Source organism: Camarhynchus parvulus, chromosome 2 (genome assembly GCF_901933205.1).
Source record: "Camarhynchus parvulus chromosome 2, STF_HiC, whole genome shotgun sequence".
Classification (NCBI taxonomy): Eukaryota; Metazoa; Chordata; class Aves; order Passeriformes; family Thraupidae; genus Camarhynchus; species Camarhynchus parvulus.
The window spans coordinates 100,780,465-100,805,410 of NC_044572.1; the positions used below are offsets into that span (position 1 = coordinate 100,780,465).

General features: G+C 42.4%; 1 protein-coding gene across 4 annotated transcripts in view; it reads right to left on the minus strand.

Moving 5' to 3' along the window:
- Positions 1-24,946, minus strand: part of MTCL1 (microtubule crosslinking factor 1) — a 102,279-nt gene that overhangs the window by 40,599 nt on the left and 36,734 nt on the right. For 3 of the 4 annotated variants that reach the window (XM_030944131.1, XM_030944133.1, XM_030944130.1), the window contains exons 4-5: positions 7,506-7,565; positions 285-1,610 (exon numbers count right to left, since the gene is read on the minus strand). In XM_030944131.1, coding sequence (XP_030799991.1) covers positions 285-1,610; positions 7,506-7,565 — 1,386 coding nt within the window. Of the gene's footprint in view, positions 1-284; positions 1,611-5,387; positions 5,463-7,505; positions 7,566-24,946 lie in introns of all 4 variants that reach the window. The other variant, XM_030944129.1, reaches the window with a different exon arrangement.

A 24,946-nucleotide genomic window follows, 5' to 3' on the forward strand; every position in this document is an offset into this window, starting at 1 on the left:
TTTTCATGGGGAAACACTGCTGTTACAGACAAAAACAAGTCAGATCTCTTTAACACCAGTGGATTAGCCTTTTTGCCACGAGGAACCGCCTCTGAATCAAAGGAGTTGTGAAAATAAATAAAAGAAAAAAAATATAAAGTGTTTGTTTAACATTACACACTTAATACACTGCGGGTCTGAAATCATAACAAAGCAGCTGTGAGGAAAATTAGCTCTAGGGTAGCAATTGCCAGAAAGAAAGAGAAACGATAAAGAGAATGAAGGCAAATAAGAGGCTGACCTACCTGGAAGTCAGTGATTAATTCCTTCCCCAGGTTACCAATGGGAGAGTCTCGGGACATGGAAGTCATTGTGGATAGGAAACTGGAAGACTCTGTGAGATGGGGAAGAGGGGAGAGGTCCTCCATCTGCTCCTTAAGGCCCTCTCCAATGTGATCAACCTTTTCCAGGAAGGTCTGAAGCTCCTTCCGGAAAGCTTTCATCCTGGTGTTGACAGTATCCAGAAGCTCTGGTTCATGCTTATCTTCTCCCCTTTCCTCACCACTTCTGAAATCCTGCCCTGTGGATGGGCTGCTGGTTACATGCACCTTTGCATCATAAATCAAGCTGTCCGTATCAGTGATAAGGCGCTCCACAGTCCTCTCAAGTCGCTCAGCCTCACGTTTGATGTTAATTAATGACTCGGCGTCCTCTTTCACTCTCATAAGCTCAGTGGAGCACAGGTCGCTGACTTCTGATGGCTTCCCACTCCCAAAACCCGACGTCTTCTCATACACTTCTTCAGAGTCACTCTCGCCCCCAATGGGCCCCTCTCTCTTTGGCTGTGGCGGACGACCATCTTCACTGTCACTCTCTTTTTTCCCAGCATCGCTGTCAGCGTCACTGTCCCTGGGGCTGGAAGTGCGCAGGCCCAGGTGAGAGGCAAGATCATAACGCTGGACGTTGGACATCAGGACCCTGTTCTCATACTGGAGCTTCATCACTTTCCCACTCAGCTCATTGATTTGTGACCTGGCCGACTTCAGCTCCTCTTGCAAGGTCCCACCACCCTTGGATGCTGCGTCATCCAACCAGCCTGGCTCCTGGCCCGGCTCGAATTTGAATTTGTTCAGCTCATTCGTTAGCTGCTTGTTGTGATCCTCAATTTCAGAGATTGACCTCCTCAGCAGCTCTGCTTCCTCTTCCACAAACTGCAGGTGCCTGCGTAGCTCTGTGGCTGACTCCACAGAGTCTCCGTAGGGCGAGGTAGGAATGCTTGAAATGTGGTCCCTGCTGAGACACTCTTTTTCATATTGGCACCTCATATCCTCCATCTCAGCTTTAATCCCCCTGTTCTCCACCTCCAGTTCCACTATTTTTCTGCCCAGTATGTTGGCTTCCTCCTCCACCAGCTTCAAACGAAGCTTCAGCTCAGCCTCCCTGGTGCTGGGTGGGCCCCCTGCTTCCCCAGTAGGCAGGGGACTGTCCACATCTCCATAGATGGACTTGTACTTCTGGAGCTCCTGCTCCAGTTCGTCCTTCTCCCTGCCCAGTTTGGCCATCTTCTTTCGCATCAGCGCTGCCTCCTCTTTGGCAAACTGGAGCTGGCACTTCAAATCAGCGCTGTCCTCCTGCCAAGAATAATCACCCCCCAACCCAAGATTATATTACAATAGAAGAACAACCAGCAGCTTATTTTCCAAAATCTCCACCTCCCCATCCTCTGAGCTGTATCTGTTAAGTATGCAAACAATTCACAGACACAGCTGCACAAACCACACAGTTGACACATTTCATGGCTTGGTCTTGGTTAAATTGGCAAAGCAGCTTGACCAGAGTTAAAGAGGGAGAAAAAAAAGGTGTGCCTGTGCAAGTGTTCAGTGATGCAAGAGTGCCAACACAATGTTTTTTCTCAAATGCTGAGCAAACTTTGTGGAAAATAACGACTCAAATGAAAAGGTTCCATGATTTGCTGGCACTTTTTGTTCCATTCACTTTTTGTACCATTTACCTTTAATGTCACGCTTGTTCCCCTTAAGCATCATGAAACAAAGACTACTCAGATGAATTTGCTCATCATAATCTCAAATTTTGGGCTCCTTCAGCTAGAAAGCACAACAAAGGTGTGCTAAACCACATGGTTGCCTTGAAAAGTGAAGCCTTACTGTGATTTCATAATGCTGTGAAATAGACAAAACTCCTAACCTGCTTACCAAATAGGAAACACACTGTTGTGTCTACTGCTGTTATTATTAGGACAGAGCAGATTGTGATCTCTGTTTCTGGGATGAACAACTGTTCACAAGGAAGATTGGTGAAAACATGTGAAAAAGGGAAGAAAAATTCATTAAATTGTGTTTACATCCAAATCCATCCCATGTGAAAACCTGCATTTTTCAGGAAGTACCAGGGCATTGAATGACTGTTTGGGGTTTTTTGTGTGTGTTGGGCATTAAAGAGTACTGCATCTCATCTCAAATGAAAACTCCAGTGTGTATTGTGCTGAAATAAGAGACAAGGTTAAGTAAATTCTAAGCCAATGAACAATTTCTTTGCGTGAATCACTTTCATGAATTGTCATGGAGATACAGGCACTTGGCCTCAAAAGAGACACATTTATCAGCATTAGCAGTATAATGGAAGGCAGGCTTTGAAAGATGATCTCCTGAGACAGCAGATTTTATCGTTGTTGGTAGGCCATGTGGACATATGTGCAATTATATATGGAAACTTCATTTCGGTCTCCGCAGCACTGTTATCTTTCATGAGCACCATTTTGTTTTAATTCCTAGTAATGGAAACCAAATTCAGAGGAAAACATGACTGACTTTAATTGTTCACCCAGATCAGGCTATGAAAAAAAAAATTATGAAACTAATTATGGCTCTGTAATCTGAGGAAATGATTTAATTTCTATAGCACAGGTCCTAGCACACTGGGCTTCTATGTTACCTAGATTCATTTTGCTGCATTCTATTTACACAAATACTAATTATGACTTAATTTCAGCTGTTAATAACTGAACAGACACAAAAGTGATGGGTTACATACATCTGAACCCAGTTAGCTTTCTGATTGATGCTGCCTGCTGCAAGTTGTGACTTTAAAATGCTAAATAGAAAAAAGTTAACTCACATGTTAAAAACATGATAGAGGTAAAAATTAGTCAAACTTTCTGTTAATATGTGGTTTTAATTGACAATCAAGAGCCAAACACAATTGCAACCAGCTCATGGGTTGATTAAAATTTTGGTCATCATGTCTCTGGCATCAGAAATATAAGTTTTAAATCAATTCAAGCAAGGTACTTATGATCGATTAGAAGCAGAGCCTCTAGAAGACAGATTTTCTATCCTCTCTATTGTCTCCTTGTATACACATTTCTCTTTTTCACACATGTATTTAAAAATTGCTTTTCTCTTTATAATTCAAAAGTGCAAATTAAGAATCAAATTAAAACCTGGCAAAATCCTATGCAGCCTCTACTGCAGTCACTCTGAATTTTGGTTGCTCTGGCTAGATAAGGCTGTATGGTTAAAGCATCAACTTTGTCCAGGGCTGTGCAACACATTACTTCTGTTTTTCCTATCATGGTGAACCAGTTTATCCCCAGAGCTCAAGGTTTTGCTTTCAGGGAAATACAAAGATCACAAGGAAAGTTACAGCCAGGCTAGTGCTGCACATCAGAACCCACGGGTGGGATGATTACTCCTGGTTATTTACTTATTTATCTGTTAGTAGCTGGTCTGACACTTCCTTTATTCTGTCTTTGTAATCCTGCATTCTTTACCCAACTCCTTGTCTGCCTTTGGCTTCAAGGGCCCAGTTGTCTGTGGCAGTAGCTGGTGCCTTGCACCTCCCTGGCTGGAGCAATGCCTGGCTGAAGGGGCAGCCTGCCCCATTCCTCTGCTCTGCCTGGGAGCACCAGGGGCTCGCTGCCACCCTGGGGTCAGAGGCACCTCCAGCCAGACACCCACTGCCCTTCAGACAGTACAAATAACAGCACTTGGGACAACACACTCAGAGCTTTGAAGCTTTTGAAGAAAAGGGAAAGGCTTCGATGGGTTCAGGGTCAGGGCCCCAATGTTTTTGCTCAGCATCACTGCACGACTCAGTGCATCTGTGGAATTAGTGTGTTATTACTGCAGGACAAAACCACTTTTAACTCCTTTAATGGCATCACTTTATTGCCAGGTTTTGTCTTAGCTATTTTTTTTTTAAAGGATCAAATTTTCAAGTTTTGTTTTTTCGCAAGAGCTGAAGCAAGCAAGAATTTTTTTCATTAAACAAACACAAGCCTCATACAAAACAACAGAGCTGATGGATGTTAATCTTGCCTACTATATATAGATCCCATCTGGAAAGGAGAGAAAGCTCTAGATCTTCCTCACTTCCCTGCCAGGGAACATCCCATTCCCCGGACAGCATTTTTTCCAAAGGAAAAGAATGGTCAGGAGAGATCTATCAGCCAGATCTAAGCATGCCAGAAGGGTAGGACTCCAACCTTCATGCGTCTGTCCCTCTGAAACTTTGTGTACAGAAATATCACTCATTTCTTGATCAGTTGAAACCAAGTAGAAACAGTGAGAGAGTGAGACACCCACACAGGCAAAGCAGAATTTTGACATATAAGGCAAACTTAAGAGAGGCCAAATCTCTGAAACTAAGAATAGCTCATTATTAGTTAAATTGTGAATGAAAAGACAGGAGAGGGGAAAAAAGAAAAAAAGAAGGAGAATAGCCTTTCCATGGTTTTGGAGGAACAAGAGGCTCAAATCCCAGGGGCTGAATATGGGCAATGGCCTCCTGACTGTATTAAACATCCAGTATGTGCATGCTTTCTTAAAATGTGTACATAGGGCAAATCATAAAGAAAAGAAAGAACAGCAGTGCAAAGATGTGACAGTCACGGTGCTCTGTCATGGACGTGTAGAGATCATTAAGGATAAATGGGAGTTAATGATTACCCATGGTGATAATTTGCATGCAATTGCACTGTGGCTCTGCATGGCACTTCAGAAGGATGTTAATGGGTAAAAAAAGCAGAAGAAAAAACCTCCAGATCCTTCCCCATCGAGTCTGCTGTCTAATTTAGACAAATATAGAATGTGGAGATAAAGAAATGAAATCTATAGGAAATAAATTAACTTAATTATGCAATGTAAATGCATAATGTGTGAGAGATGTGATGAGAATGAAGAGCTGATCAAAAATTCCCCAATACAATATTTCTTTTCTGGCAAGAAGACACAAAGCTAGACAGAGGCCAACACCATCTCCTCTACCACCACCACCAGCGCAAGGGAACTGCCAGGCAGAAGACTGGTAAGCAATTTTGGGGTTGCAGGTCTGATGACAAGGCAGTACAACCAGCACCCAAGCATCTGGCTGAGTGCCAGCACTCCTACCTTGCACTGGAGAACCACTTTTCTTTGTGGTTTGCCTGGTGCCTGGTATTTTCCAAGAAGCTCCGTTTTGCAATTCTGCTGAATAAAAACTTTTTTCTTCAATACTGCTAGAGGTGGGAGAGTGCTACTACAAATTCTGCTTTTACACAACTTCAAGACAATCAACTTCATGGGTATTATTTACTTGGTGTGCCCTGTGGTGGGTGTGAAGTTCCAGATAATTTTCATGATGAGCTTGCAGTAAGTAAAACACCAGTCTTGCCACATGCTGTATGTATCTGTACACAGGTGGATGCACAGAATCTAAGTTCGAGGCCTTCTCAGTCACAAAATATATAATGGGTGTTTGTTTGTTTCAGGTATTTAAGGTATCTGTCCCTGAAGAGCAGCATTTTGAACCCCCTGGGCTGTGTCTGTACCAACCTTTTGGGCCATGCCCAGGACCTGGCAGCTGCTTGACCAGGTCAGGCATGTGCTGTGATGTGCCTTGATCTCAACCAGCAAATACCTCTAAATGGATGCCTGGGTTTGGAGACATTGGAGATATTGGTAATATCCTGTAGCTGGGAGAAAGCCAGGACATGTACATATAGGCTGGGCTATGTTAGCATATAAGGTTATTTCTCAGTTTTTTTTACCCTAAAGAGTTGGTGAAGAAAACTGAATGGCCACCTTGCAGAGTGCTGATGCAATGGTTTTCACTTCCAGCCCCAAGTCCTTTGCTTGCAAGAGTTATGATGTGTGTGTAGAGGGTAAAAGTTTTTTTCCCCATGTGGCTTCTGGGATCACTTCTCTTTGTTGTGAGTTGTGCTGAGCTCACACTTGGTTACTCAGTTCATTTTGTGAAGTTAATTTTGTTAATTTTGTGAAATCTTTTTAAGGCTTTCCAAAGCAAACTGCAGCTGCTCTTAATGCCTGGATTTGGGCAGAGGAAGCAAGCACGAGGATCCATTCTCTTTGCACAGCTCTGTATTTCCAGGAATGAGGAAAGGAATGACAGTGCTGCTCACAAACCCCTATGGACACAATTGCACCTTCGTGTAGCTTCATCAGTAATTTGCATGTGTGTGGGCACGTGTATATATTTCATCTGCGTATTTTACATACTTGTAGAAAAACAAACTCTGACCTGACTGACAACTTAAATAATTCTCCATAGCAAGAGCCTCATTTTAAGGTATGATTAAGCCATGCTTGTGTCATCTTGGCCAGGACGCTCAGTCTGCTATGGCCTGGGAAAGCAGGCTGAAGTGCCCTGGCCACTGGCCAGTCCTGCAGTATGCCCACTCAGCTGCCTGTCCTACCCTCTCAAGTTCAACATATTGCAGTGATTTATTATGGTTTCTATTACAAATCAATGGACTTTAAGACTAGACAACCCCTAGGTCTCGGCTGTGTACGCTGAGCCTGCCGAGGGGGCAGCAGGGGAAGTGCATCCCTTCTCTAATGAAGGCACAATGTCTCTCCTGGCTCCTTTCCCAGCAAGGTGAAATACTATCCCCATCCCCATGGCTATAAACAGTAACTGTGCTGGGAAAAGCTTTAACTCCTACGGTCAGCACAAAAAGCAGAGGAAACCAGGCAGACTGCTTTCCTGAGAAGGACTGACCAACAAGATTCCAATAAAACCCGTGTCCAAAGACAGACTGAGTGGGCAGCTTGGGCTCTCTGAGGTACCTCAGCTTTGGGGAGCACAAGTTCCTGCAACATCAGGGAGATCAAAGGAGGCTCGAGAGGTGTCACTGCAGTGTGTGAACTGCATTCCTGCCAAGACACTCATTAGCACAAAACCTTTGGCACAGTGTATAAATTTAGTTAGTCCCTAAGCTGTGATCCAATTATTTTGTGAGGCAAGGTGATTTGCTCCTCTTGTAGCAAACCTGCAGCCTCAATCAATGGATACAAGCACAATGAGCCTGAGAAGCTGCGCAGTTTACAGACTGCACTTTTGTCCTAAATTGCTTCTACATTATCTCTGGGAGGTCTCAGTAGATTAAGGCCTAATTGCACTCAAGTTAATATACCTGATGGTATATTAACTGTCAAAACCCATAAAAATAAATTTTGAGTTGTGTCATGTGATTTTTGCTCAAAGTTGCATGTTCATGGAAACCATACCTGGGTAAATGTCTTTTTTTCTTTGTGGATTTCTCTGCTGCCTCTCCTCTTCAGAGAACTCTGCAAAAGAAGCAGAACAATACTGTGTTATTGATAAGCTAAATACAAAGTCTGCAAGTCTGGTAGGTTTCACCACTATACAGTTAATTAAGGAGAGAAAAAAAAAAAAAAGAAAAGAAAAGAAAAGAAAAGAAAAGAAAAGAAAAGAAAAGAAAAGAAAAGAAAAGAAAAGAAAAGAAAAGAAAAGAAAAGAAAAGAAAAGAAAAAGAAAAGAAAAGAAAAGAAAAGAAAAGAAAAGAAAAGAAAAGAAAAGAAAAAAGAAAAGAAAAGAAAAGAAAAGAAAAGAAAAGAAAAGAAAAGAAAAGAAAAGAAAAGAAAAGAAAAGAAAAGAAAAGAAAAGAAAAGAAAAGAAAAGAAAGAATATTTTCCTTAATGTCTGGGATTTAATTTTTCATAATAATCCTTAAAAGAACAAGATGATCCGGTCCTTGTCAGAGAATCTTTTAATGCCCAAAATTTTCCACCAAAATAAGGAATAAAATTAGTTAAAACTTCACAGAGGGGGGAACATCCTTCCCCCTCCTCCCCCATTTTCTTCTATGGACCACCACAATTTTTGGCTAAACTTTCTTTTTGCATGGGGCAATGATTCATGTTTGATTAATCCAGGGCAGAAGTCCAAGAATCTTACTCACAGTCGATGTGAAACACGTGGTGGAAACCTCAGAGGCAAGCAACCCCCCAAAAAATGGGCAAGGACATGCATGTTTAAGCTATGTGGCATAACATTATTTGTTAATCCGTGCTAGCAAACATACTGAGGAACCCAGATAAAGACCAGATAATTTTCCAGGTATTTTTGAATCTACTTCATAAACCAGATTCTATTGGTTTTGCAAACCTTTATATCCCTTTATAAGCAAATATTTTTAAGACATGGAGATGATGTCATCATCACTGCTTCACTGAGAAACCTCTCATTTCCCAAGTGGAAAAGCACAGTTTTCCTGAGAAGCGAGAGGTAGAGCACCATCAGGATGTTACCAATGTTTACTTGTGTGTCAAGACTGGTTTCCAAATTAGTGTGAGCTGGGCCTATTTAGAAAAGGCATCAATTTGACACTTTTCAGGTTGAGGGAATCAATAGCTATCAGAGAAAAAAAAGGCAGAAAGCTGGGAACTGCAGAGTTTGAATTCAAGGCAGGCCTTGTTGCCCTGTCTGTGCCCAGAGCCTGAAGGCCAATACGCCCCAGATCACCCCAATATTCTGGCCTCTTTTATTTATTACTTCTGTTTATATTTGCTCTGTGGAGGACACTTTCCAGCTGAGGTAAAGCCTGGGCTGTCAGGGGTTGCCCACAGCTGGCAAGATGTGTTGCCCTGCTGCTCTGGTCCATGTGACAGAGCAGTGTCCCTGGACCAGCGCCCGCTCCCGTGTCAGGTGAGCTAAATCCCAGTCTCTGTAACCCACACTGACCCAGCACTGCAAACCAGGAGCAAAAAGGAAGGGACAGGAGGGAGAGGCATCCTGTTAATTAGCTAAGTCCAGCCTCGTGCCCAGCCACGAGCTGGCAGAAAACACGATGTGATCTCGGGGACCAGCACGCACACCACACACAAATCTGAACCAAAAGCTTTCCCTGGCTTTGTGGTTTCTGCCTGTTCAGCTGGGCAGCTAATGCACATTGTAATTATTGCACACTAAGACAAATCTCTCGTTCTACTCTTTGTTTTACACAGATAAGTAGTTAAAACCCATTCATATGCAGCACCATATGCCCAAGACATACTACAGTTTATTTTTGCTAATCTGCTCTCTACTTTAATCCAGTGATTTCCTATAACTAATGAAGCTGAGTAAGAGAAATGTCTTTTTCTGGATACTGAAACAGTTCAATAAAAAAAGACTTTAAATACTAAAATCATCACATGAAAACCTGTTACACAAGCTTAGGCACGATAAACAGTTACAGTTTTCTCTCCCTTTTTTTTTTTTTTTTTTTTTTTTATGTGGTGTTATTCTAGAAGCAGATAGAAAGCAATCACCAGTCAGCAGCATCACTCCCGGGCAAACAAGAGGGGTCATTCTGGTTGAAGAGAGATGGGGCATAGCCCTGGTCCTCACATGTGACTTTTCCATGTAACTTCAAGCAAGAACAACTTGAGTGAAAGGAGGTTGACTGGATACTGCATGTAATTTGTAAGCCCTTAGAGTCAGGGATGAGGCTATCAATTTCTATAGAGGCCTCAATGCCCAGTTGTAGCAAATAGCTAATCATCATGCTAGAAATGAAAAGCTTTGTGCCAAATGCTAAAGCCTCTTGCTCTTACCTGTAGGCAAAAGGTTACACTTAGACACATTGAGCTTAAGAAGCTAGTGGATATAAACACATGGACTTTGGTGTGCAAGATAAAGTAATAAAGACTTTGCTGTATAGTATGGGAAAATACTTGGAAAACAAGGGGAAGTGAATTAAAATTAAGGTAGATGACATGGATGACAGGCTGAGAAACAGGTAGGTACCAATCTGGCTTTGGAAACCGTAAGCTCCACTCCTCACTGAAACAAACAATTTCACAGATCCAGACTAACAGGTTTGTAACATATTGCCTTAGATGAGGCCTCATTTTAAGCATTTTCACACTGTGCCATTTGGATTTGCATAAGAACAACTTTTTAATCAGTACTCAGGTGGGAGTTTTGTATTTCCATAAGGCAGAAACTCAACCTTAGGCTGAGTCTGCCCTCGGTGTAAGAAAAAGACATTTACCTTTGGGACTGCCAGTGGATTACAGGGAGAAACTTCCCTCACATGTATCAGTGGAGGACTTGAACACAAGCATGGCAACAAGGCACTACCTGCCCATTACCCCCTAAGCCCTACATGAAAACAAGGCAGTATCTCCATTTCAGCGCTATGGGACCAGGCTGCACTTGTGTATGAAACACCAACCAATACAGCTGCTCTTTTAGCTGGGCTAAGGGCAGAGGCTGCTGCTGCTAAAAGTAGGGGAATGTGCTACAAGCTTAAGTTATTTAAAATTCAAAATGGTCCAATAAATGAGCATTTCTCTTTAATGTACAGGAGATCGGCATCAGAAGCTGATATGGATTAATGCTAGAAGGAACATTTCTACACTACTTTCTACACTCAAGAGACCAGCCAGGGTTGGCTGTCTACCAAGAAGTCTTTCAATGATGGTTAAACAAGATTTTATTAGTCCTTTGGTTAACAGAGTCTCTTCAGGAAGTGGTTACTTGTGCAGACATTTCCTACCTCTGCAGTTTCACTGCAATTTGTTGATGGACTTCTTGGCTACCAAAGAGAGCTAAAGTATGGAGGCCCAGAGTTTTAAAAGTTAAACTTCCCAAAAGATTATTGGGTGTAGGGATTACAGTATTAACAGTGGAAAGAGAAACAATGATTTTTACTTTCCCTAGGAGCCTAGCACGGATGGGAAGAGGTAATTTGCATTTTCTGGTGAATTCCATTTTTACCAGGTCAAAGAAGAGTCCTGCAAACTGAGCAGTGAAAGTGACCAGTGAAACCCATGTGGGGGACAGCAAGCAGGAGTCAATGCATTGGAACTGGTGGTTGAGCAAAATATGGAAATAAAATTTGAGTTAAGAGCAATTGTACATGTAAGCACATGATAGACTTCAAGTTTTCATACTGAAGCAAGTGCAGAGTAGGATGAGAATAGAGCTGCAAACAGGCATTGGTAGAGAAGGATTTGGAATATGAGCGAACCAAAAGTCCCTAAGAGCTGCCATCCTGTCACTTTATTCACTGCTGCTGAGAGGAGCAAGTAATTTGGGTGGCAGTCTGACATCTGCAGGCAAGCGTGGGCTTGCTATCATATGTGCATCAAACTGAACCTGCAAAATTCAGTAGCCAGTCGCTGAAGTGACAATGTCTGCAACTCAAAAACAGAGAGGCTGGATTGGAAAGTCCAGCCCTGAAGGCAGTTTCTATTACTGTGATGTGTGAGGAATTATACACCAGCATCACTGGCGCTTATGAGCTGTATAAATAATGTTCTGTGCCAGTGATGGTTTGCTACTGATTGCTTTGAAATGGACAATTTTGATTTGCATGCATTAGAAGTTACTGCCTGTGAGGGACCTGACAGTATTTAAAAAAATTATGCACAATTGACTGAATTCACTTGCTCCAAATCCAGCAGTAGGTGAAGCAGACCACTTGCAGATTACCAGGAACTGCAAGGCCAACAGCTTCAGAGCTGCATATTGGCATTTCATAACAAGAGCTAAATTCTGGCTAGCTGTTGGGGCGTCTCATGTTCAAGAATGAACAAACCATCCAGAAGTACTTAATCTCTGCCCCACAGAATGTGACTCATCAAGAGATCCTGCCAATGGACTGTCCTTTTCATAGCACTTGCTCTCCAAGAAACACCAGTGGTTTAAATGAAGGTAATTCTGCTTGGCATCTATGTGAATCAGAAGAAAACCAGATCCTCTTGTTAACAGATGGTCAGAGGGTGGATTTATCCCCAAGAGATGCAAACCAGTGTTCATTAACTGCACCACTAATCAGGAACACTTCACTGCAAGCGTTTTCCAGGCACTGTGCAGGACTGCATAGGAAGATTCTGTCAGGAGATGAAAAAGGATGGGGATCTTCATGTTCCTTCTTCAGCAAACCCCCTCCACACAAATGAAGCTCTGCTGGCCACTGCAGGCTGTTTCCCTCTTAACTTTTTGCAGCTTTGGACTTGCCAGACTCCGACACTGAGGATGTGCACGATTCTCCTTCATCTCACTGTTTTAGAGCTCTCCCCATTTGTCCAGTCTTGCAGATAAAAGAAAAAACCCTTTGTGCAGAGGTCTGACACTCTTAAATCAGTGATGAATAAACTCTTCTAAGAAGAAAAAACATGTCCTGGACAATGAACAGAACCTGTTTCTTTAGAAAGGGCAGATTTTGGCTATAACACTACACTGTCCTTTATTGTTACCAGCCCACTTGGGAAAAGGAAGCATTTCCCATTTCTGTAACAATATCCTTTATTTGAGGTAGGACAGGGTGACTTTCCATTCTTTCTTTAGGCCTGAAGTGTCTCTAAGTCCCAAGTATTTGACTGAAGATCTGCTTTGCTGCCATCCCATTCTTCCGTATTTCAACAGCTGCACAGTGAAAGTACGGCTTTTTCATTGTGAACTCTTGTATATATCTACAGGATGGTTAATGGAACTGGAAAGTACAATGAAATTCTAATTGCTTTTCAATTGCTGTAGGCCCTTGAAAAAGATATCTCACCAACCCCTGATAAAGCTGGGCTTGACGCAAGTGATCTGTATCTCCATTCATTCCCGTGTACGTTTCCTTTGCTAGAAACCTCTAAATACCGTGATACTCATCATTCACATGACCTAGCAAAGCAAGCTATGTCTGAAATATCATAAGCATTACAATTCAGGATAAAAGACATCCCTTGAGTAAAAGAGCAGCAAAGCACACTAGCTTTCAGCACCAGCTTAAATTTCCCTAACGCTGCACTACTCTATTGTGCTCAGCTTATGAATAGGAGCCTCTTTCTTTTGCCTCTCACTGTGAACACACCACACTGTCTGTCTCATGTGGCTTCCTGGTGCCTTTCACATGCAGGCTGTGATATTAGCTGCCTTGGTGTTTACAAATAATGTGGTGTGACAGGTCTGGGAGCATGCTGGGGAGGGAAGCAGCAGGGTTGCACCTGCTGTCTGAAGCCCTGGAAGGTTAGACAGCAGCTCTTGGGAGGATGGGAGACAGCTGGGCTGGCTCTGTGTTCAGCTCACAACACTGAGCCATTTCACTTAATATTTGGTCAGTGGAGGCTGATATGGGGGCCATAAACCAATATAATAATGCTTATTAATAAAATAATTACTAAATAATTACAGAAATAATTGGTAAAATATATAGCCCAGTGATACAATAATTGTTATCAATATAATAAAATAAATCCTGCAACAGACAGCTAAGATCCTAACCACTAATGTGTATCACTGTCTTACACAGTTCTGCCCAAACATTTCCTAGTAACTTGTTAAATTCATTAAAATATATTTTAAAAGTCCCCGTCGGTCCCATTTTATTAAGATGTAATTTTATTACAATTTTATTATTTTTGTCACAATACATAAAGAAAATTATAACACACTGAGATCAGACTTCTCTTTCTTAGGGAGGGGTCTTATTTCAGGTGAAGGAAACAGGAAAGAAGCCAGGCAGATGATTGCAGACAGTGCTGCTTTTCCCCCTTCTGTTACACTAGTAGAGTGACGCTGATGTGCCAGGAGCAGACATTCCTCTGAATGAGGATGAACCTCATCACCCTCCACTTGTGCAGCTGTCAAATGTGAGCTCTGCACAGCACACTGTGCCCGTTCCTTCCCCCTGCATCACAGGCACATGTGCTAACCCTCTGCCTGGGCACCTCCTGAGCCTGAGGAGGAAACCACGGCCACCACATCCCTCAAATCCTGCCAGGCAGGAGCTATATCCACGCCAACCACTGCCGCAGGCTGCTGCCATCCCTCTGCTGCTCCAGCTCCCACCACACTGTGCCTGTAATGCCCATGGTAACCATTGCCAGGACCCCCTGCCCTCTCGTCACCACAGGCATAGGAGCAGCACCCCAAATTCCTCTACATCAGCTGAGCTGCAGGGACTGAGCGCCAGCTTGCAAAAGGGAGCCATGTCAACCTGCACCCCTTTGGGAAAGAACTTGTGGAATAGTGAGGCTTAATCCGAGTGGTATGTGCTGCACTGACACTGCCTGAGCCCTCTAATTACCTCGTTAGTGTAATCCCCTAGCAGATAGCCCGTGCAAAATGTGCTGGGCACTAAGTACACACAGAAACAGACCTGTCCTGAAACAACTTGGCAACAGGAATGGTGCTCACAGTCAGCCACAAAACCCCACAGAAAGACACACGCCTGATGCTCATAGCCCAGGCAACGCTTCAGCATGCCCAGAGGGAAACAGCATCTCTCACTGTGAGGGCAGGCACCCTGCCAGCCCCTTGGCCAGCAGCGGCAGTTTGGGCTCCCTTCTCCACCTCTTTGGACCAAACAGGCGTCGTAAAACTCACTGAGAAGATGAAACAACTTGTAAAACTATTTAAAAGCCTTCTTCTTCTCTCTTGTGATGATTCTTACTGCAGTAGCCTGAGCAAAATAGATAACTGCTAGAAAAAGCCACCCCTGACATACCTGCCCTGCCGCCCACCATCCACCTGGCACTGCTTGGCATCACCTGCTCACACAGTGCTAAATGTAAACTGCCTGAAAAACAGAAGCTGACTGTCCTTCTCTCCTGTTCTCCATGAAAAAAATGCTTCCCCAGAATGCTTTACTGAATGGGACTGCAGGCCAGGTAGTGCTCAGAGATGAGATTGGGAATTTGCATTCCCAAAAGAAGACAGTATGAGAGCATCTGTTGCTAGTCACTGGACACCCTGTAGCACAGCTGACCTATTACAAGCATAAATGTTGTTTGTTTGTTTGTTTTTCCAGAAGAAGGGTAAGTAAGCAGTGTCTACACAGGGAATAGAATCTGCAGGTGTCACCTGCTGTCCGGTTGCAGAGGTAGATTCTGCTAATTCTCAGCATCAAGACCTTTTAGAAAGTAATACTATGTAGCTGGCAGTCCCATTATCAGGACAGACTTCCTAAGGACTGGAGGAACAAACTGGAGAGTTTGACAGTGAGGGGACAAAGCAGAGCTAGACATGATTTGGACAGTGCTGATAAAGGGGAGGAGAGAAGCTGAGTAAAGCTCCAAGCCCATACTACATCAGGAGGTTACTGCAGGCATTTCAAAAACTGGGAGAGGGAGAAAACACACAGCTCTGCAATCTCTGTAGTGTTCAAGGTATGGGCCTAAAGAGCAAATTTCACATAACCTAGAAAAAAGAAGATTTTTGGAAGTCTTTTTGCAGAGAAAGATATTCACACCTGCACAACATCTGTGCTGTCCACACTAATAGATCAACAGCCACAGGATTGTTCTTTACATTGGGGATAGAAAGGAAAATTTTCCTTGAGCAGACAACTGTGAGTACAAGTATCTTCAATCTTCCCTGGATTAGAGCAATTTGCTGTTTCTATGAAGTATTAAATGAAATTCTAAAGAAGCAGGGAGATTAAAGGCCAACTTCAATGATCCCCAACAAATATATCCCAGACAGTCTTTGTAATCCTCGGTTGCCCATCTATTATTTCACCATTTTAAGGACATTGCACTGTGAAAAGGGGGCTTATAAAAATAGAGCAAAAAGACAGCAAATTCACATTTGGATAGCTCCTGACATTTTTGAACTTTGGATAGCTGCTACCTGTGGTGCACTTTCCTATAGATCATTCAATGCATACACCAATTTACTGCCAGGTAATGGGTCACCCCCAAGACATTCATATTCAGCAAGCTATAGGAGTCACAGCTCAAGCCCAAATAAAGATAGTTCTGCTACAATGAACAAGGCCATCAATTACAGGAATGAAATTCAAGCCAGAGTGTAGCACTTGTAACTAAGAAACAGTGAAAGCAGGGCAGGCACAAGAGACAAGAAGGGGACAGAACTCCTCCAAGCATGTCAGTGCAATATCCACCCAATCTCCCAGCATATTCTGTGAAGGAAGAGTTGCCCTAGGCTACCTATGTGCCAAACTGCAGCTGGAAATGGACAGGAGGGAAAGAAATTGTTAGGAGAGCATATATTTGCAAAATCTGCAGTTCCTTAGTGAAACCAGTTTGCAAAGATGTGTCAGCAGCAACCCTGTAAATATCAAATGAAAAACTCTACATGATTTATATAACTTCACAAAAATGTGCTTAGAAAGGAGTATGACAAGCCCAAGTGGGAACACAGTGCTTCAAACATCAAAATTAAAAATGCACAGAAAAATTATTTCTATTCCATAAATGCTAACAGTGAAATAACTTGTTGTGAAGCATGATTCTGAGGAGACCTCAACCCGTGCAGGTATTTGAGTTACCCTTAACTATTTTGCCTGCTCCTGGGGCTGGACTGTGATTGCCTGGGAATCTCTTCTGATTGCCCCTGGGGAGCTGGGGTGGCTCTGTAAGTGTGCAGGGGCTGCTCTCTCTCATGCTACTGCTGCTTTGAAGCCTAAAATGAGCTGCCTCAAGCTCCTTGCTGGGATTCAGGGTCTCTGCCTCTGGATACAGAAGGCTGCTCTAACTCTGTGGACAAAAGCAAAAATTAAAGACAAATTGTGCATTACTGGGTGTTATGTGGGGAAGCCAGACCCAGGAGAGGGTTTCAAAGGTCTCAGACCTCTGAGAGATGGGTGAAAGCAGGGCTTGGGATAATGCTTCTTGGTTTGCTCTGCAGCTCCTGGGAAGGACAGACAGCTTCTCCATGCCTTGACAGGGGAGCTGACTGCCTGAGCCTCCCCATTTCACTGCCTCAGTGCTTCAAAGAGCTGGCTTCTGAGGAGGAGGCAATGGTGCTCAGCACTTGCCCAAAAGAGGAATTCACAGCTTCAACTTTGTTGCGTTCATCCCTCTCTGAATGCATCCTACTGGGGGCTTAAGTCCTGTACTTTGTTTTGATACAAATTTATTACAAATGAAAATGTTTTATCTGTTTTCTTTTTCAGGGCAGAACAGGAGGAAAAAGAGGATGACCCATTTATAGTCCCTTAAATGAGGAAAAGAATTAGTTTCCAGACTTATCTGAGAACTTATCCCACTGTTTTCCTCTCTGCTTTTCTTGCTAGTATCTAAACAAGCACAAGAAGCCTAAAATAGTAACATGGGTGCACCTAAAAAAAACCAAAACCCAACCCACCAAACAAAATAATAATCACACCACATTTGCATGCTCTTGTGTGGGATGAGCTGGAGTCACACAGTCAGGGCTGGTTTCAGGAGCTGCTTCTGGATAAGAAGCCTTGCACCCTCCAGAAACTGTGCAAAGTCACCACAGCCATGGTCACCACAGTCCCAAGACAAGGCAGTGAGCAGGAAGGGACCATGTCTGCACTGTTAGGCAGCTTGGAAAACTTGTACCATTCCTCTTCTTTTGAGGGAATGAATCTGTAACCCCAGTCACACTGCACATGGTACTTTTATTATGAAATTATTATGAAAACGAATGAAGACTGACAGCTATTGGGTCCCACCCCAAGTATAGAATAAAAAATGAAAAAGGTGAGCAGTGCTGTTGACTTCACCAGTCCCTGAAAAAAGATGGCAGTCAGCGTGTCCTTGGTCGTAACCACACACCAAAACACGTGGGAAGAGCTTACAGATTCCTCTGCAGAGCTTGCTGCTGTTGCTGCCTAGTAAAAGAGCTTTCTGAAGATGATTTGCAAACCAGCTTCTGAAAAGTCATTTTTAGACTGTAACTCCAAAGACCTTCTAATCTCTGTGCACTTCTCATGCTGAAGCACATCAGAGCAGGAACATCCTGATGTGCTTTGTATTTGATTTGCCTACTCCTAGGAACCGCTTTATGTGTGGAAAGCTTTGCAAAGCATTCAGGTAGAGCAAAGCAGCTCCTGCTGGAGACTGCAGGCTGGGAAGATAATCAGGGGAAATACCCTTTTATTATACTTCTTAACCAAAACATAAAGTAGCACTTTGATTTTCTTACTATAAATCAGCATATGAAGTACAGGATTTTACCATATACAAATGGGTAAATACCTGATACCAGAGTGGAATTTAATTCTCTGCCAAAATCATACCCATCTCTACTTCTGTAATGCCTTTTAAAAAACCAAAAAGTCTCACATTTTCATTAACTTCAGTGAGGCTTGGACTAAGGCCTCAGGCAGCATAAGGCTCTCATTGTCTCCTCTGAAACAGGAGTTTGTAGGAGACCAGGCATCGTTCAGGGGCTGCTGCAGAGAGGTATCTAATTAGGAACAACTAATCCACGATTAGTGTTGTTCTGCTGTGATTAAAAGTGAGGCAGCAGGGATGCCTGATGAAAGGAGGCGATCCGGTCACATCCTGAAGTCCTACCAAGGTCTGACAGGCGAGGATACAAATCTAGGATTATTCTACAAAGCCTGAAGAAAAAGCAAGCACAGATTTGGTAAGGGACTTGATAAATCTTCACCTTTTTTTCTCTGACTAGCAAAGCAAAGCAAAAAGGGAAAAGAAGAAGGAAAACTTCAAACCATGAGCTAAATATTCTTTCTCTACCACTGGTCAATGCAAGAATTCACAAAAAGCTTTTAGTCTCCCAGGAATAACAAAATGGAAATGCCTGGGCTAGATCAGTGGAAGAGCTTTTGAACTGAAACACAGCAGCTAATAGCAGAATAGGCTTTAGACCAGCCTGGCTGCAGGAGAATAATGACTATGAATAATATATATGCATTAGAGTGAATAATGACAGCCCTGAAGAAGGACTGGCAGAGACCAACAATTTTTTTTAGATCATTATTTCTCAGATGACAGAAACTATTACCATGAGGAAATTATTGCACTTTTCATTTTTCTAATTAAAACACGAAAACTGCTTCTCTCTACCACTTAATTCATTGCTGGCTCTTTCTTTCTGCCTCTTTGGCCACCTGGAAAAAGCATCTCCTCATAGGTAAACTTGTTGTTAGCTGAGGACCCAACCTCAAAGGGTGCTGCTGTGTCAGTGCTTAAAGTGAGGGCAAAAATAGCTGTGTTAAGGATTTTCACAGCAAAACAACCACATAATTTGAATTCTTGGTGGTTCTACAGCAGGCATGTTAAGGTCACTACCTGGGTACATGCTCTGCCTACTGACCAATCAGTAAGGGGAACAAAACTGCTTGTGGGACTGATCTTCTCATGTGCCTGCTCATGAACAGGGCAAATTTTATATGATTATAGGTTTTATGGAGGATTTTGATAAAATGTTCATTTCTAGTCTGTTCTTAGAAGTCTCTGTGTGGTGATTTTTTGCTTGTTTGAGAAACCTGAAGTCCCTGGATACTTCTGTAAGATCTTTTCTAAGATCCTGCCAGCCTTGACACTTAAAATATTGTGAGGGACAGACAAAATAAAACCACAGGCAATTAGCAGCTGGTCTCAAGCAAGGCACCACTTCCACCACTTACTTCTCCTTCCCTGGCTGCCCTACCTTGCCAGGCTCCTAAAGGGAGCTCCGAGATATACAGAAATGGAATTTTTTTTCTCTCTGTAAATCACTAATTGGACTCTACTTATTTGGATCAGCAAGTGAGGAGTGAAAGACCTCAGAGATCCACAGCAGCTCTTCAAAAAAAAAGCCCAAAACCAGGAAAAAAAGGAAGAAAAAATAGGAGAAGGTAGGAAATAAATGAGGGAAAAGTTTGCAGCATACACAAAAGCACCATGAAAAAATACTGACTGTTCAATACTTGTGTGTCTTCAAATTCACTAAAGGGACATGAAGTTAAATAAAAAAACAAATGGATCTCAGACAGGCACACAGCACTTTTCCTCTCCCATACACAAATATGTCCCCATGCTACTTGGCTCACCTGTCAATGCAGGAAAAGCTCTTCCTGGCCACAGCAAATGCCCTGAATGACACCCAATTTCCTAATCTGGCTTTGTTATTTTCTCCTTATTTTGCATATAACTAGAGTATGAATTTATAACATGTTTTCATTTACATACGAAAACTGGAGAAAGCAGTTTGTGCCCCAGAAGGAGACAAAGAAACTTGAAGTAAATGTAGATCTAGAATTAGGCAAAATAAAACTCTCATTGGCATAATTATTGTTAATGACTTGGAACTGAAACTCATTTGGATGAATCCTCTTCAGATTTTGCCTATTAATTTCCCTAACTGTCATAAAAATGGCAGGTTTTAGCCAAATAGTCTAGGCTTTTAAGAAAACATAATAGAAATGAAAGAAATAGAATGAAGGTTTGTTGCAGCCTTAAATTCTAAGAGGAACAAATTATCACTTTTATTAGAAGGCATATACTTCTCTGAAATCTCCTCCCTACTTTTCAGATAATAATAAAACTACTTACACTTTAGAAATAGCAAATGATTGATTCTGACCGGTGCTTAAAGAAAATACTTAAGGTTTTTAACCTCACTTTTGCCACTGGGCTCTCTACAGCCCAGTGTACACTCTGTCACTTGTTGCTATGATTGCAGCAGTGCCTTGCAGACACTGCAAGATGAAATAAGAAGTCTCTGCATTCTTTCCAAATGGTTTAGCAGGGACTCTCCTTAAAAACAAAACTTCTTGAACACCATTTAGGAACACTGAGACATAAAAAGGGTTTTGGCCACAAATGAGAGAAAAATAATATCAAAATAAAACTAAAATACCTGATCCACCCACAACCCAAATTTAATACCCCTTTCAATTTCTGCAGAGCAAAGTGAATCTCTAGCATTCACTGCAGCTATTCATGCTCCAAAGCGGTGCTGCTCTCATTGATGTGAGCGGTTCATTATTCACCATGCAAGGCATCCCACTGACCTCACCTCTGGAGGAACTGCAGAATCACAGCCCTATTATGGCCAGGCCCAATATTTATGCACACTTGTCAGATTTCACACAGCTCCTCTGAATGACATGCTCTCCTCTGGTCCTGCCTTTCTTCTCTTTAGGCTCTTCTTTCTTTCCTCTGCCCTCTAACTTCTGTGTGGCTTTTCATAGTAAGTGTGAATTTAACCAGCTCACATGCAGGACTGTTCCGCTCTCACAAGCAGCTCTGGACATGTTCATTATGACCCCAGGCTGAAATATTCAGTCGCACAATAAACCTGTGAGGCCAGCCAATGCTAAGGAGCTGAGCCCAGGGTAAGAGCTGAGGGAGTGGCAGACTTTTAAAACTTCGCAATGACTGTCTTCAAACATTCTGCAGAAAATACTGCAGGCCACCAACCGATTGTAGTTACACTAAATATTTTAAAAAGCAGCTCTGACAAGATTTCCGCTGAACCCACTGCTCTTCTTCCTATTTTTTTTCTGGAAACAGTTTTCTCCATTGATGCCAGGGGGCTCTGATTTCCTTAAGAATAACAAGGCTTTAATAGCAAAAGATTGGAGATTAGAAGCGATGCCAGGTGTCCCTGCACGCTGCATGCAGGGAGCAATGTCCCCAGTGCTGCTGTTGCATTAACACATTCCCAGCACAGAACGACACTTCTGGATATATTTCACAGCAAGAAACTACATGGGGCCTAATGTGGGAATAAGCTCCAAAAGCAGTATTTTCCTTTTGGCTGGCTTTTAACAAAGAATGCAAATGCATATAGGCTTTTATAGTCTGAATGTTTCTATTCCAATCTTTTGATTCAAAAGCCTATTTTTTCTCAAACACTGATCATGAAAGAAGAACCTAAAACCCAACCAGTCCTTTTCTGAATCAATATTCTGGGTGCAACAGCACAATAATGTCACCTAAGGGGTTACAGTTTTTAAGAGCATCACTAGCTCTTACATTGTTATTGGTTATTTCAGTCTTTTTGAAATGAAAACAAAATAACACAAAAAATGCAGTTTTGAGGTGTTTCTTAGGATACTGGCTTGGTAGTATACAGTCAGATGGCTACTCCCACATTAGAGACAGGGTGGTATTTTCAGCTTTTCTGGCAATTTTTTACTGTTTTATTTCCTTATGCTCTTTCTGTTGATTTCCTATCTGTCAGTGTTTCACCTCAGAGAGATTAACTGAAATTTCAGACTCCACTGGAGCCTCTTTGTCCTCTCCCACATGACACAGTGGCTGAATATTGACAAACAAAAAAGGGCAACTAGCAACAAAGTGGCCCTAGAGCCCACACTGCTGATGCAAATTTCTCCAAATTATGAGCTTTAAACCTCATTACACTTGGATGTTTGTGCAAATGTGCTTGGGTCTTTGTGCACAGTTGTAAAAAGCTGCTAAATGAAGAAAAGTGATATTGATTTTTCTCTCTTCCTACAATTGGATATTTATGATGCAAACAACCCCTAAAATACATAGACTTTCTTGAAGAGCCAGAGGCTGCACAGTCAGCAGAATCCCAAAGTTCAACTGCAAAGGTCAGGCAGACACATAGAAAAAGGAAGAAAAATGTCCTGGGACTACACGCACTTTGGAGAAGAACAAGCAGTTTATTCTGCAAGAGAGGTCACAATTTAGATTTCTTTGTAGCCCCCCAAAATGCCCCCAAAACAGATGCATCTGCTGCATCTGTTTGCAGCAAATGCAAACATCGATGTGATAAACAAGAATGCTGAGCTTTTGTTTAACACCAATTTCTGTAGGGTCAAACTTCTAGAGTGCAGTTTGTTCATGCATGTACCTCACAGAATTTTTGCAAGGATTAAATCCTTGCAAGGATTAATCTTTAAATCTGTGTTTTGAAAAGATCTGCATATCATATTTAGAATAACAGCTAGAGTTAAGGTCACTTGATAACTTGCCAGGCAATAGGAATTAAAAGATAAACTGTTGTGTAATTATCTTATGCTGCATTTAGAAAAATTCTCTGTTATTATCCTGGGATAAAACCCGCATATATTTTGTCATGAATTAAAAAACACGCAAGTATTGAAAATAACTATACCTTAGACAGTACCACAGTTACACAAACGACAGTCACAACTTATTCCTAGATTCCATTTGATGTTGCACCACGCTGCAAACACATGAACACGTATGTCATTTCATGTCGTGGCAGTGTATCCTAGGAATGAGCCAAATTCAGCATCAGTGTTAAGGTGCAACCTGGCATGATCCAGGCATGATATGCACAGCTGCTGCCACAAGGATGGAGTTCATTGTGTTAAACTGGGAATGTGCCAGGTTTACACCTTTCTGGTCAGTGTGTGCAGTTCTGCTCCTCTATATAATTGATTACTGCTGTCTTCTTGAATGTGAACCATTAGATCAAAGAGAAAAGTAAAAAAGTGGCAGTATAGATAAGGAGTTTGCCGCAAAACACAACTGTTTTACAGCTCTGAAGGGCTACTTCTCAGCTGTGGCTCTGAGGTCAGAACTGCTCAGCTCCCCCTGTTTTAAGCTCTGAAAAAAGACAAGGGCCTTCAAAAAGAGCAGTATGTTGAGGCCATTAAAAGAGGCAGGCATTAGTATGAAGACACAAGCAGAAAAACAGGCATGCCACAGTGGAAAAGGAGCATGTTCTCACTGGGAACTCTGTGCATCCTTGGTGACCTCCACTTTTCAATGTGAGACCATACAGGCTGCTTTGGGTGGAGGATTTTTTTTCAAGTCACTTCTTTTCCTTATTACCAGTGGCTTTCCAACAGCTTGTAGGGTCCAACTCCCAGGGTTGGATGGGCTGCAAAGGTTAGGACACCCACAAAAAAACCCAGCTCTTCATGCATGGCAAAGGTGCAGCCCAGGAAATACAAAGTCTGCAATCTGGAAACCCCCATTAGGGAAAACCCCAAGAAGAGATCAGTTGTAAGGCAAATCTAGTGACAAAAGCAAGAACAACCAGGGGTTTGTGTAAGTGGAAAGAATGGCATGACAGCAGTGGTGACTACTTGGCACTAAGAGAAAATAAACACTCAAACCATGTTTACAGTTGGAAGTAACACTACAACCAACCATGGAATTAAGCTGCGTCAGGAGAAGTTCAGATTGGACATTAGGAAAAGATTCTTCATGGACATAGTGGCTGACCTCTGGAACAAACTCCCCAGGGAAGTGGTCATGGCACCAAGCCTGTCAGGGATCAAGGAGCATCTGGATGATACTTTTAGTAATAAAATTTAGATTTAGGTGGTCCTGTAAGGAACTGGGAGTAGGACCTGGTGATCTTTATGGATTCCTTACAACTCACGACATTCTATGAATCTAACAATTAATGAGGCTAAAGCCTCCCAGCTGCTGTTGATCTAGTCCATAACTAAATTCACTCTTCTATGTCCTACCAGTTCTTCCAAGCCACTTCTGGAAAAGCGAGAGAGTGTGTTAGTCAATCACATCATTTGGTAGGGAAATGCACAGTCCTGTCTGTCTATAATCTCCACATCACAAGAATAGCAAAACACTCTCCCATCTTATCTGCAGACCGAAGTCTGACATTAGTCGCATGCTGGCCTGGGCCCTCAAAGCTCTCGCTGGATTCCCAGGGGTTTTCTGTCTGAGAGATGATTGATTAATCCCCATCCATATAACAGAAGGTCACCAGCTCACTCCATGGTCTCCTGAATACTGTGCAATCACAGGATTCAATTTAAAGTTTCTAAGGACAAGCAATTGGCTCCTCAGACACTGATCTACGAAACAGTAGGGTGCTCAGCTACCGAATAAAGGAGAAGCAGGAGAGGGCATTTCAGGAGCCTATTGCTAATGAGTGAACCATCTGTCTGTCTTCTTCGTGAAAATTAGCTATTTATTCTGACATTTTCTTTTCCCCAAACAGTTTTTCTGCTGATGACCTTATTACTTTAAAGTAATGTAATCTAATTTTAATGCTAGTACTTGTCAGAATTATTTTAAAAAGCAAT